General features: G+C 42.2%; 1 protein-coding gene across 4 annotated transcripts in view; it reads right to left on the bottom strand.

Annotated features, from left to right (window-relative positions):
- Nucleotides 1-13218, bottom strand: part of camsap2a (calmodulin regulated spectrin-associated protein family, member 2a) — a 46874-nt gene that overhangs the window by 6423 nt on the left and 27233 nt on the right. For 2 of the 4 annotated variants that reach the window (XM_029429075.1, XM_029429074.1), the window contains exons 5-13: nt 11391-11423; nt 10067-10208; nt 9130-9269; nt 3999-4095; nt 3653-3752; nt 3422-3453; nt 3240-3309; nt 1008-3078; nt 142-278 (exon numbers count right to left, since the gene is read on the bottom strand). In XM_029429075.1, coding sequence (XP_029284935.1) covers nt 142-278; nt 1008-3078; nt 3240-3309; nt 3422-3453; nt 3653-3752; nt 3999-4095; nt 9130-9269; nt 10067-10208; nt 11391-11423 — 2822 coding nt within the window. The remainder of the gene's footprint in view (nt 1-141; nt 279-1007; nt 3079-3239; nt 3310-3421; nt 3454-3652; nt 3753-3998; nt 4096-9129; nt 9270-10066; nt 10209-11390; nt 11424-13218) is intronic. The other 2 variants (XM_029429077.1, XM_029429076.1) reach the window with 1 other exon arrangement.

The following is a 13218-nucleotide window of genomic DNA, read 5'->3' on the forward strand; positions in this document are numbered from 1 at the left end:
ATAAACTGAGAAAGTGACTTTTAGAATAAGTGTCCGATAATTCTGATTTTGGGCATTATATATATATATATTTACAATATATATACAATACTGTGCTCCTATTCTGAAAATATGTTTGGACTTTGGACTGTGTCGACATACCGAGCTTCCTCCTTCTTCTGCTCCAACTCCGCCTCCTGCTGCATCTTCTTCTGCTGGCTCTCCTTCTCCCTCCTCATCCTTTTCTCCAACAGTGCAGCCCTCTTCTGAGCCATGTTCTCCTCTGTCGTTCCATCCGCCTGAGTCATGTAGGAAACAAAGTCGGTCACCTCACACTGTTTGGGGTAAAGCGTGTTACGCAGAGTGAAAATGTTTCATAGTGTTTTGTAGCTGCTGCTCATTAAGCAAAACTGACTATTCTACGATTGAGACGCAGATTATTGTGTTAACTACTTCAATCTTTTTCTTCGTCTAACCTGATATAATGAATGAGATAATTTAAACTGTTAATGAGACAGTAAACAAAGATGATTTTGTTCTGGTAGACACTTAATTGTTGTTTCCAACCTATCAGTCTGATAAATGCAGTACAAATTGGTTTCATCAGTTTTATTTCATGTGAAGATTCTTTGCTCATCCCTCACATCCAACATCTATTCAACCCTTCTTCAACCCCATATTTCCACAGCTGTGCCTGAATTATTCACAACAGGCCCAGTTTTATGACCTACATCGAAGCACAGACTGCAGCTAGAGAGCCATCTTACAACCCATAAATGGGAAGATGAGGCGTTTCCTGAACCATTCATCAGAAACAAAAGTGTTTCCTGATAAAACATACAAATATGGCTGCCTCAGGTTAAAATGTAATTGCCTTTTTTCCCCCAGAACTGCACCACTGCATTTTAAGGCTTCCAGTGGCACTGCATGGTTGCAACCCAGACTCTGCATGTTATGCTTTTTAATTATTTTTTATCATTTCTATTGGTGACAGACATTGTGGACAGCTATTTGAACCAACAGCCTACCTTGAAGAAGAAACCACGAGCTATCCTCTGATCATGATCCGGGCCTTCCACGTCACCCTGCTGCATCTCCAGACCATCATCAAGTGCCAGATCCTCCAGTGGCTTCACGACTGACAGAGGAACCTCAATTAAGTTGCTCTTGACCTGCCCTGAGGCTTCTGGCTGGGCAGGAATCTCTGTAGGTGCCACCGTGACGGTCTCTACCACAGGGTGCGCGAGAACCTCAGGAAATGATGACTCTATGGTAGGCTTCAGATCTGCAACTGACTTCTGAACTGAATCTGCTTCTGTTTGTTCTATTTTGTTCTGCAGGTTGGGGGAACTGGGAGGTGAGTGGGCTACACATATACTGCCGATCTCCCTCTCTGGGGAAAGGAGTGACTCTGTCTCCTTGTTGTTATCTCCGTCTGAGGCCACCGTCTCTCGATTGGCGGTTGCTGGTTTCTCGCCCATGTAAACCATGGAATATGCCAAGGGCTGGCATGGAGAAAATCGCCGTAGCCTGGGGATGCTGTCGACAGATTGTGGGGCATTTAGGACTCGATTGTAAGGGGCAAGCTTTAGCTCGTTGGGTCGAGCGGTGCGAGGATTGCGTGAGTGGAAGGAGGCAGATTTGCGTTTGATGCTGGTTGGAGAGCGGTGGGTAGAAAGGGGGGAGTCGGCAGGAGAAGAGGGTCCTGAGGATCGAGTAACGGCTCGACTGTGTTTTTGTGGCGATGGGTTTGTATATGGAGGAGGAATTACCCACGCCTGCTGATGTTGTTTCTCCCTCATGGCCATGATCACTTCCTGCTGCTGAGCCAGTCGCTGCATCTCAGTCTGAAGGAAGGCTAATGAATGGTTGAGTTTATCAATAGAACGCGTATACTCAGTGAGATCTACCTCGGTTAGCTGAGCAGGGCTTTGACCACCTTCCTCTCCTGCACCAGGTGACTTTGTCCAACAGGAGGCTGTGCTGCTTTGCTCAGCCCCATCGGGTGTGTCTGCCTTGCTCCTTCCAAATTTGAAGGTGGGACTTGTGCTCGCTGCCTTGACTTCTCCCTCAATTTTCCCTCCTTCCTCCCCACTGGCAGCCCCGTCTCCTTTTCTCTTTACCACATTGAGAAACGCAGAGTGGCCCATCTTTTGCCGATGCCTTGTAAAAGCAGCCTCAACTTTCTTCTTCTGTGCTTCGATGGCTTTACGTTTCTCTTCCAGCCTCATCCTCAGCTGTACCATCTCCGTAGCCATGACCTGAGCGGGGTCATTGGCTGGAAGTTGTAAAGGTATGGGCGATGCATGAACAGTGAGGGACGGTGTGGTTGGTTGATGGATGGGGCTGTGCTCAGGGGTCGGGGCCCAGGAGACAGACAACGGGAGGCCAAATTCAGAGCCCTCAGGAGTGGTCTTGAGGGAGCTGCTACTGCACCTCCCTGAGTCTGGCAATGACGGAGTATGCTTCTTCTTCTTCTGGTCAGAAAAGCTGGTCATCCTAAATCCTGAGGGGGACTTGCTCTGGCTGCTCGGGCAGGGGCTTGGCGTGTCCATATCCAGGTCCATGTTTACAGAGCAGTCTTTCAGAGAGGAATCCTCATCCAGCATGTCTTCTGTTCGGATATGGATGCCAGTGTCCACCTCGGTGGTGTCAGTGTTACTCAGAGGCCCTTTGGAGTCCAACTCTGACACTGGCTCCAAGACACCAACACCAGCCCCGTGTGGAGTGTGCAGGAAGAAACCGCTGTTGACCCCCTCCGCTGGGGGCCTATTTGGGCTGTGGATAATCTGAAGGGCTTCCTCTATGGAGGGAGTTGTTGCCATGACACTTCCATGACCGTTGGGGTACGCTCTCCTGGTAGGCTCCATACCAGCAAGGCTGTCTGGGCAGCCCTCCTCATCAATGCCAACACTCTGACCATTCACTGGCTGGAAGGACAGATTACGCTTCATTCCCCGGGGCAGGTGGTGGACCTTGAAACCAGAACCATCATCAGTGCTGATGGACCTGACCATGCCACGCATGGAGGAAAGACCGGCGGAAGCAGAGTCCTCTTTGTCAAATGGGATGTCAAAAGACACTCCATAAGGCCCAGACCTCAAGGGAAAAACAAAACATTTTTAATCTTTAGATACTTTTTGTAATTCTATTTAGAAATTCTCAAAGGTTGTTTGAGGAAACAGTCTGGTCTGGCAACATCACAATAAGCTTTTCTTAAATTATGAGCAGCACATAAACAGGACAGTAATATTACTAACCTTTTTTCTTTGGGCCAAGTGCCGAGGTTGCCATCGACAAAGGACATAGAGGTTGACCTCTTGATCTCTCCTGGATGACACAAGCAAGCAAAGTAAGAACCAAAACAGAAGATGTTTTTTTTCCGAAAAGTAATCATATTTTGTAAATAATAAATGAGAAAAAGCATATAAATAAAATTCACCTGAGTTTCGAGGCTGGGGTCGTAGGGGCAAACTAGATAATGGGAGAGAGAAAATAACCGACATGTTTTAGCTTTAGTTTGTCCTGATACGGGTTTTGCTGTATAGGCTGATCTTATTTCCCATAGCATAGCACACCTGCTATCTGCCCACAAACCGGCTTAAACAACACGCAGGTCGACTCGAATGGACACATGTTTCACATTTATTACTAATAATTTGGAATAGCATACCTGGGTCTTTCAGGACTTGGGGGTCTTTCCATGAAGCTCCTCTTGGTTGCCTTGGAGATGGGGATGGCTGGGATATTTTTCAACAAGGACGAGGGTGACTCTGAGGTGACACAACAGAGAAGAATGATCACAATTTGTTTTCAGAACAATGTAATTGTGAATATTATATTATAAAAGCAATACTGTTTTCCCTCTTAATACTGCTTTGTGTATGTTTCAGATAAAATACACCTGCAGGTACCTCTACCGTTACTTCACACATTTACCACTACCTCTTTCTACACATGGCACCACAGTTGCTATTGCTACTATAAATGTTATCTTAAGGTCAGAATTTAAGACTTGCCTTTGGCTTCGTTGTCCAGCATTCTTGGTTTCACAAAAGACGGCTTGACCACCTCAAACCACTGAAACAGCTCTGCCATGAACACCAGGTAGTTATTCTGTGAAGAAATTCAAACAAGACTAAAATCAACAACATAACATACAGCACAATGTGTGCTAAAGTGAACACATTCTGTATGTGTCCTGTTGTCACTTTCTCCACAATACACCAGCCATACAACTGCATTTTCATCCAGCAGGTGTCTCTGTTAACACTTACTAACAACCTGAGTTGATGAGTATTACTTGTACATTCCTGTATTTAAATAATTCACCAATCTTGCTCGATTTCACAGTGTCCTCTTAAGGGAAATGTGCTTCATAGTTCAACCTACAGTGGAGCAATTTACGAGGGATCTATATTTATCATACTTTTCAGCAAGACAAAAAAGTTTAATAAAGAAAATGGCTTTCCGGACTTATAAAGACTTCTCACACTATAAGAGTTTATGTTAGCTAAGGTAATGTGACCAACATCATGGCTTTTCACATGCCAGATAAACCAATCTTCCACTTAAGTAATAATGTCAACAGTACCTGTGGTAGCACAGAGGAGTGATTAAGGCATTAACCTAATTTATAAAATAGAGGTCAGCTATTTATTTTCTGTTCTCAAACACCAGCATGTAATCCACCAGTCAACCTGAATTGGATGAGGTAAGAAATGTTGGAGGTGCTGTGTCTGGCCGTGTCCATGTCTGAATCAGGTCAACGTACAGTGGGAGGTCAAACTGCTTGAGGACACTGCACTGCCAAAAATATTCATCTTACAAAGTCATTTCCTTGTAACAAAGGAAAACTGTGTGGACTACGAAAAAACCATTCTACTATAGTTGAACTGTATAGCAGAGGGAGAATATGTAGCCTTTAACAGACACATAATAACTCAAAAAGCACCACATGGTTCAACCTGATTCTTTAGTTGGCCTCATTTTCAACACTGTAGAAAAATTCATTTGGTTTCATATTCAGTCAAAAGACTACATTTATAATGAGTCTAGATTTGTGCTATCATTAGTGAAATAAACATGTTTGCTACACATTTGAAATGAGTGTCATCATCTTGAAACAAAGCGAAGAATAAGTCAAATTCTTCTAATCAAAAACAAGTTATTTTGTACCGTGAACTGAATCCAGCTCGGGCAGATTTTCCACTTTCACCTCTTTCAGAAATCTATATTTAATCAATTATTGTACCAAACTGGGTGTTTTGCAGTGAACATGGGGGCACTCACTCCCAGATGCACACAATATGCAAAACGAGTGCAGTAAAGCAGGGGGCGACCTTGAGGAAACACGCCCCCCTCCCCGCCCTCAGTCTGTGGTCCCCAGACAAAGACATGCTGCATGGCTCAGCTCTAAAGATACCTGATTCACTTCATCAGCAACATTTCACTCTACCACACCAGCAAACACACACACATCATACATGCTCCCCTTAAGCCCCTCAACTGCAGCACAAAAGCACGCCAGGAGGGGCAAGGGCAATTAACACCAGCAGCTATGGTTTCCCTTGCGTGTTACTGCAGCACTTTAGCAGATTTTTTTGGACTCCTTTTCGTTTTCTCACATGCTAGAAAGCAGAGCGGCAAACATGTGAAAATAATCTAGGTGAGAAGCTGTAGTGCACATGGTTTCCAAAGTGATTTAAGTAAAGCAGAAAAATATGCAATTATCTTTACGTGCAAACTGAAGAGTTGCTTACTACAGCTTGAGTTTCTCATCAATCAGTCAATTAAAGATTTGCATCTTTTTTCTACCTATATTTTGAGTTACATTTGCCCTTCTTATAGCTTAACTCTTAACTATTAATAACTCTAGAATTACGAACAGCTAGTCAAATGCCATAGTGCAGGTTACCTTTAGGTGTGCTCAGCATGTGAAGTATTCCTCAATGGGGTAAGACGAACAGAAGAAGAAAGACAAAAAAAAGAAAGAAAGAAAGAAATAGAGAGACAAAGACCTCCTATCGTCCGCTCAGCCGTAATTGGTGGAGAAAGCTCAACCTGACTTCTTTCTTCCCGTCTGCCCCTCTGACTGCTACTGACACACCAGGTGTGAGTGCTTTCGCTTAATACCACCAGTCAGCAGACACACACACACACACAGATCCCCAAACGACCAACCACCGCACCACCACTACGCCTATCTCCCTGTTGACTGGCACTACTACCGCTGCCAAATCTGCCGGGTTGCCAAGTCTGTCTTGTTTGGAGATTTGAGTGTCAGAGTGTGTCACTCTCAGGATGAACAGGAACCTGATTGGTGATTACTAGAAGAGAGCTCGGGGTTGAGAGAGGTGGGGGGGAGGGAGATAATCCACTGTATAGGGATGGACACAAACAGCCCGTGTGCTATACATGCACACATGAACGGTGTAACATTTAAATGCACTGTCAACCCATAGGGTTTGCATGCATTCAAATGCACATAAACAGCGTACACATTACATATCCAGCTCTGCAAGACACTAATGCTTGGACACACACTGAGCGTTCACAGGGCATTAATGTCAACAATCATTGGGCCAGAGGGTTAATTAAAAGATCTGAGTCGTGCAGCCAGACAGACAGTCAATTTAGAAAAACCCTACTTTCTGGATTTACCGGAAATACCAGATATGTAAGAATATCTAAAGAAGAGTGGACTTCCATGTACACATTTCTAAATGTGGCCACACACTGATATGAGACATACGTTAAGAACATCAACTGCAAAACTTGATAAGAGGATATTATGACTTTAGAAATCATTACTTGAATGTCACACATCACTTGAATGTTTTAATTAGTTGGTTTGTATTACAGCGTGCCACTTTTGGATGTCTAATAGTCAGTCTGTAGATGATCCACAAACGTAAGAGTCTGCTTATGAATTACAGTTAGTGTGTTAATTGCTATCCTCAGGGCGACTTCAGCACGTCTGCTGCTGCAAACCTCTCCTGGAAAAGAAGAAGAAGCAAACACTGGCAAAAGCCCAAAGCTGGTGAATTTAATTTCTCCTGTTTTAGATCCACAGATGGCAATTTAGATGTGCTGTGAATTAATTAAATGAAGAGCCAGTAAAATGGGAGTGGGTAGGTGTGATTTACTAGCGTGGTGTCCATTAGCAAAGAGAGGCCCTAAGTCATGTGTGTTTTCTAAGGCTTTGGGGGGTTGGGTGCCGAAGGCTCGTCTATCGTCTCTTACAGAGACAGAGTGAATATAATGTGTAATCCTGTTTTCACCCCCGTTTTATGTAGACTTTCACCAAAGGTCTTGTGGTACGTTGAGAGGGAAGGTAACACATTCTTAAGTTATCTCGCACGGAATCTGGCACGGAGATGCCACACAGACTGGTGTGTTTGTGTAAAAGTCTCTTCCACCTCCTCTCTAACAGTTTCAGACTCTCTCATGGTGTAAGTGTTATCACTCCTTCTCGTCTCTTCGCTCCTGTTTCCATTTTCTTCCACATCAACGCCTCTCTCCCTTCCCTTCCGCTCCCCACTAATGTCTCGGCTCACTCTCTAAAATAAGGTCTCCATTAGTATGACGGGCCACGGTGTACAGATACTGAGGATGTAACTGCCTGGAAACTGGGTCAAGGTTACTGAATCTAACTGGTACTGTGAGCAGTTCTGGCTGCACTGCTGCTCTCGGGCAAACGCTCTGCCCTGCTGGGATTTATTCTCTTCATCCCTCATGAAATCAGTGTAAGCAAAATATTGCTGGTGGCTGGTTCACACGACTCAATTCTTTCTTTTTTGATGCCGTGTATTTAGTCGATGCGTGCAGCCATGTTAACCATTAACAGTGCTCCCTGATTTATAATGTTTTATATACAGCACATTTCTATAATATTGGTCAAAATATCAATATTGCTGCTACCGAGTACCTGCATTGCTCTATTTTCACGTCTCGGCTCCAGTACTCCAGGTCTGTTTCATAACAGGATGAAGGGAAATTATTCTACTTTTTCTCTTATTTCTTTTAGCTTCAGGTACAAAAACAAAAAATAATCCCATTTATATATTAAAAGAGTATTTCCATTAGTATCACAAACGTCTTTTATTAGTGTCCAGAATGTCCATGTCATCAAATCAACTCAGGCGACTGATATATTTAATCTAGTGTGTGTAAAACCCTAACCCTAACCCTAACCCAACCCTAAACAGCATGTTTCTAAGTTTAAAGTTGAAACGCTGATGTTTAGGTCAGTTTAGAAAGTCTACTGATGTTTGTCCTTCCAGTAACCTGTGTTCAGTCTCTGCTGAGAACAACAGTTCTCCATCAGAGGACATGCTGAGGCAGAGTCAAAGTCATCCAGACACATCAGCTTATGCAGCTCTCAGGCAAAACACACGGAGATGGACACATCGGGGACACAAACACAAACACACAGCACAGAGGGAAAGTTACTCCAAACCACCAGACAAATTGGGCCTTTTGTGTGGCGAGAGGCGCCGTTTTGAGACGTTGTGGGTGTTGCGGCTATTTAATGAAAAGGTTTTCTTCCGACAAAAATACATTTGTGAACACAACTAGAATGATATTTTTGGAGCCAACACAGATCTTTTACATAAATATAATATTAGCCACTATGTATAAATCTAGCATCTGTTTCTCAAACCCTTGTTTCCCATAAATCCTATACAATACTGGTTTGGAGCAAGAAGGAGGATAAAGACAAGAATAAGAGCAGTTTAACAACCAACAGTGGCCCCGACCGAGGGCCACTGTTGGTTGTTGTTTGTCAACGTGAAGCTGAAACTACATGGAAGAGTAGAAATAGAAAAAGGCTGTGTATTATTTATAAGAACAGCACTCTCTTCCTGCTTTCAGTTGGGACAGTAAACCAGCATTGTGTCATATATATTAAAAACAGAAACTAATATTGCCGCCTTTGGGAATTTGTTACCAGACTTTTGGTTGATCTCAGGTGACCTATATATATATTCTTATTGATCATTTGTATAACAAGAAATCACTATCAATAATCTCCCATCAGCAGCAGATGACCTCGATACCAAACACACAGAGTGAATATATATATATATTTTTTGGAGAACCTTTTTTGAAACCTTGGAGTTGAATGCAGCCAGGTATGAGCCGTACCTTGATGGTGGAGGAGGCGTAGAGCATGTCCTCCAGGCAGAAGTGGCAGCAGCTGTTCAGGTTGTCTTTGCAGAAGTCCTGTATGAGCTGCAGGTTGTACAGCCGATCAGCCAGCGTCATGTTCTCCTTCAGACAAACATCTAGGAGGGCAGAGGGAGCCATCATGTGTCAGTGTAACGCTCTGCTTATAACACACACACACACACACCTTGGTGGTTTTCAGTGTACTGATGGTTTTTGTTTGAATACAATGTTGAGGATTTTTCTTAAGTAAGGAACTGCTGAGGTGTAATAGCACAATGGTTTGTGACTGACCAATCAGGACAGCGGGTTGCATGTCATTAACCTGTGGGTGGAGCTAAGTGTTTTAAAACGTTTAAAAAGAGTAAACAGTGTTGAGTGGTTGGTCTTTTGTCCCCTGTGATGTTTTCAGTTCAATTGAATGCTTGTGTGTGTGGATATGTACCGAAACAAACGTGTGTGTGCCCATTATCAACACACTTGATTAGCAACGTGATGTGATTATGTTGCATCTTTTGTTTGTGATTTATCTTTGATCTACTGGAATTAACCATTCACGGGGGCAGGGCATAAATGTATCCCAAAAACACTGATTTTTTTTTCCCTCTCTGAAAATTTGTGAGGAATAAAAACAAACAATGAATCAAAAAAATAAAGAGAGAATCACTGCGTTCAGAGCTCAGCTATTTGTTTTGGAAATGATTCTTTTCAGCATGTAGTTGAAATGTGTCCTAACAGACCTAATTCAGTTTTAACGGGCAGAAAGATTTTAAAGTTGGAAACATTCAGTATTTTTATTTGTACTTGTTTTGGTCAACAGAGGTATTAAACTGCAGATAAATTACACTTTGTGCTACGTTGCAGGATGTCCTGTCCCAACTCTGACTTTAGCCCACACCGACTGTAAGCTCCTTACCGTCCAATGATAGCAGCTGAGGGCAGTAGAAGTGCAACAGAGCGCACAGGGGAGAGCCGTCCGTGCTGTCTTTCAGCAGATTGTCCACTGGGGGGATCCAGGGAACCAGCTGGGTCGAGGCCTGCTCCTTCCTGTAGCGAGCCTGCAGAACATAAAACACAAACCTATAAACCAAAGAGCACTGTGCAACATGAACCTGCCTACATCTACAGTACCTATTGGACATGTTGTTTATGTATTCAATCATTAATTACAGCTGCACAATTAGTCATGTACAATGGTGCGACCATCACAACAGCTGGGACTTTATTGTCTCTTTAAAGTTGCAACACTTTAGAACACATCGAGGCTTCATTAGATTTACTCATGTATGAAGGTAATGCGGTAATTGAATGATTCTGGAGCGTTACAGCGAGTAGTAGTACAAATTTACAATTGTTGAGTGGAAACATAGTGAGCCCACTGAGAGGGAACAAACCTCACTATGGTAAATATTGTTTCTTCACAAAGACAGCTGACTCACTCATCATTTTTACGAGACGTTGTGATCTTTGTCAGCCCTTATCGTTTAATACCAGAGAATAATTCCCTCCGTGTTGAGTGTTTTCAATTCAACTAACTAAAAATGGAGTATTTACAAACAGCACACTAAATTAAAAACACAGTAACTGTGATTTGTAGCCTAATGGCATGAACATGAGATGTTCCAACACACACACACACACACACACACACACACACACACACACACACACACACACACACACACACACACACACACACACACACACAATGTTTGAGGTGAACAGAGACAATGTAACAAGAGGGGTCTAAAGTGAGAGTTGGTGCAGGGATTCTGAAACAATTTCATGCCAAATGCTCCCAGACATCCCCGCTCTGAAATTAAATTCTAATGCTAATCCCTTGGGACCTCTAGTTCCACCGACAAGGACCTTCATATTAGCAAATACAAGGAAGCATGTTAGAGAATCTGAGTCCATATACACATATTCCTAATGTCTGTATAACACAGATTTCAATAAACATACACTTACACTAAATTGCAGTAATAAGGGAGAATGTATATATGATCTAAATCACACTTTACTGCTTTATCTTAATGGCAAAAAGTGTAAAATGTTCCCCAATTAGTTTCCTTATATCTTTGCTGTACTGTAAATCACAGGATATTTTGATAATCAAAACAGGGGAAGAGAGAGAAAAGCTGTGTTTGTGCACACGTGATAAAATGATGGCAATCAAAACAGAGACGGTCGCCATGGATACATAGATGAAAGAGCACAGCACTGATTAGTTGACTTACGGGCACCAGCTTCATGTACCACTTGGTTGGAGACTGCAGCGGCACAGCAAAAGAAAAAGACAACAACAAAGACATACCTGCGATTAGTTAGTAATGCGATTAGTAATGATTAGTAATACATGGAAAGACATGACAGCAGTGACATCAAAGGACGAGAACATGTGTGTTACTAAGAGAGCACGAAAAGCAGCCCACAGAACCCAAACAACGTTATGTTTAGAGTGTGTATCTTAGGTTGTTGCTGCTCATACGGTCTACAGAATAAGAGTTTGGTTATGGATAGACCAAATATCAACACCAAAGTCACAATTTATCTTAAATAAAATCACATTCCAAGTAAACAATAACAGATGAAACATTTCAAATACAATAAATGAACTACAAATTGGATCTTTAGACCTACAGTACATGCAGTCAGTATTGAAGCCTAAATGGAATTTACACTAGTGTAAGATCAAGACGACTCACACACCATTCAGCCGAGACGACGAGCGTGGAACCTAAACCTGCATGCACAAACTGCGTCAATGCAGGAGAAGCGACAAACTAAATAAATGGCCAGGCCTTTTGTTAATGTCTTTTCGAACTTTGTAATCAGTTTCAGTTTCAGTTCACTGTTGTAAAATGAATACTGCACATAAATGTGCTGCAATCTTTAAGTGAAATGAACAAAATGTGATGTTTGAAGGTTTTGATTCCCCTAACAGCTAATGTGCCCATCACTAGGCATGTATCCATTAAAGACCCACTCCCTGAGTGTTTAAACTGTCCCTGAATCGCCAAAATATCCTCTAAGTTAACTGCTGATGTGTTGAAACATACGTGTGAATTGTGTGAGTTTAAATTGCTGAGATCAGGAAATGTATCTTATTGTTGCTAAAGAGTGGAGCATCACTTAAACACCCACTCATTGCTAAAAAAAAAAGGAACCACAAAAACAATCCCACTGCATACAAGTAACCGAGCTGTCAGCGATCCACTGACAATGTAAGCTGATTCCAAAAGAGAGGCTTGCCTCAGTTAAAAGCTAATTCCCACACTACCTAGAGGCATCAAAGAACCAAATGTGAGAGTCACTCAAAATGGATAGCAAGTGCTCAACTTCAAAGGTGAGCCATGACTCGTGAGAAAGCACAGCCCGCTTTGTACTGAAGCCCCCCAAAATGAATAATAAAGAAAAGATCAGCTGTAGCTTTCTGGGATTTTCCTGATTTGATTAACGTCACAACTCTTTGGATGGTAACTTCAGTCATTAGTAAGAGTCTGATGTCATCAGAGGATAACAGGTGATGTAATCTAATAAACAACGTGTTAGTTAATCAGTTTTTATCTATTTGCCAGTGAACAGATTGCCTTTGAAACTGATGCCACAACATATATTATAGTATAATGTAATACACCATTTAATGTATCTCAGCTCAGCAGATACCTATAATAATAATAATAATAATAATAATAATAATAATAATAATAATAATAATAATAATAATAATAATAATAATAATAATAATAATATATTTATTTGTTGCAACACTGTTGATTTTCTACTGTTCCTGCTTGAAGTTGATCTTTTAAACATTTGTAATCCAGAGACGGTAACAAAGAGTGAGCTGGAGGTGAGTTTGGGGGTTTTGCTAAAAAGGTGCTCTGATGACTCAAATGGCTACTAATGCCCACAAATCACCTATTAAGGAGTCAACCTGAACTTTCATTCACGGGGTATTCTTAATACACTTGCTGCCCCAGTTAGTTTGAGAATAAGATGAAGGCGAGGATGACTGTCTGCATCTTAAGTGTTGATAAGGCTAAGCAGGGTCACACAGAGTTT

This window comes from Cottoperca gobio, chromosome 4, assembly GCF_900634415.1.
Source record: "Cottoperca gobio chromosome 4, fCotGob3.1, whole genome shotgun sequence".
NCBI lineage: Eukaryota > Metazoa > Chordata > Actinopteri > Perciformes > Bovichtidae > Cottoperca > Cottoperca gobio.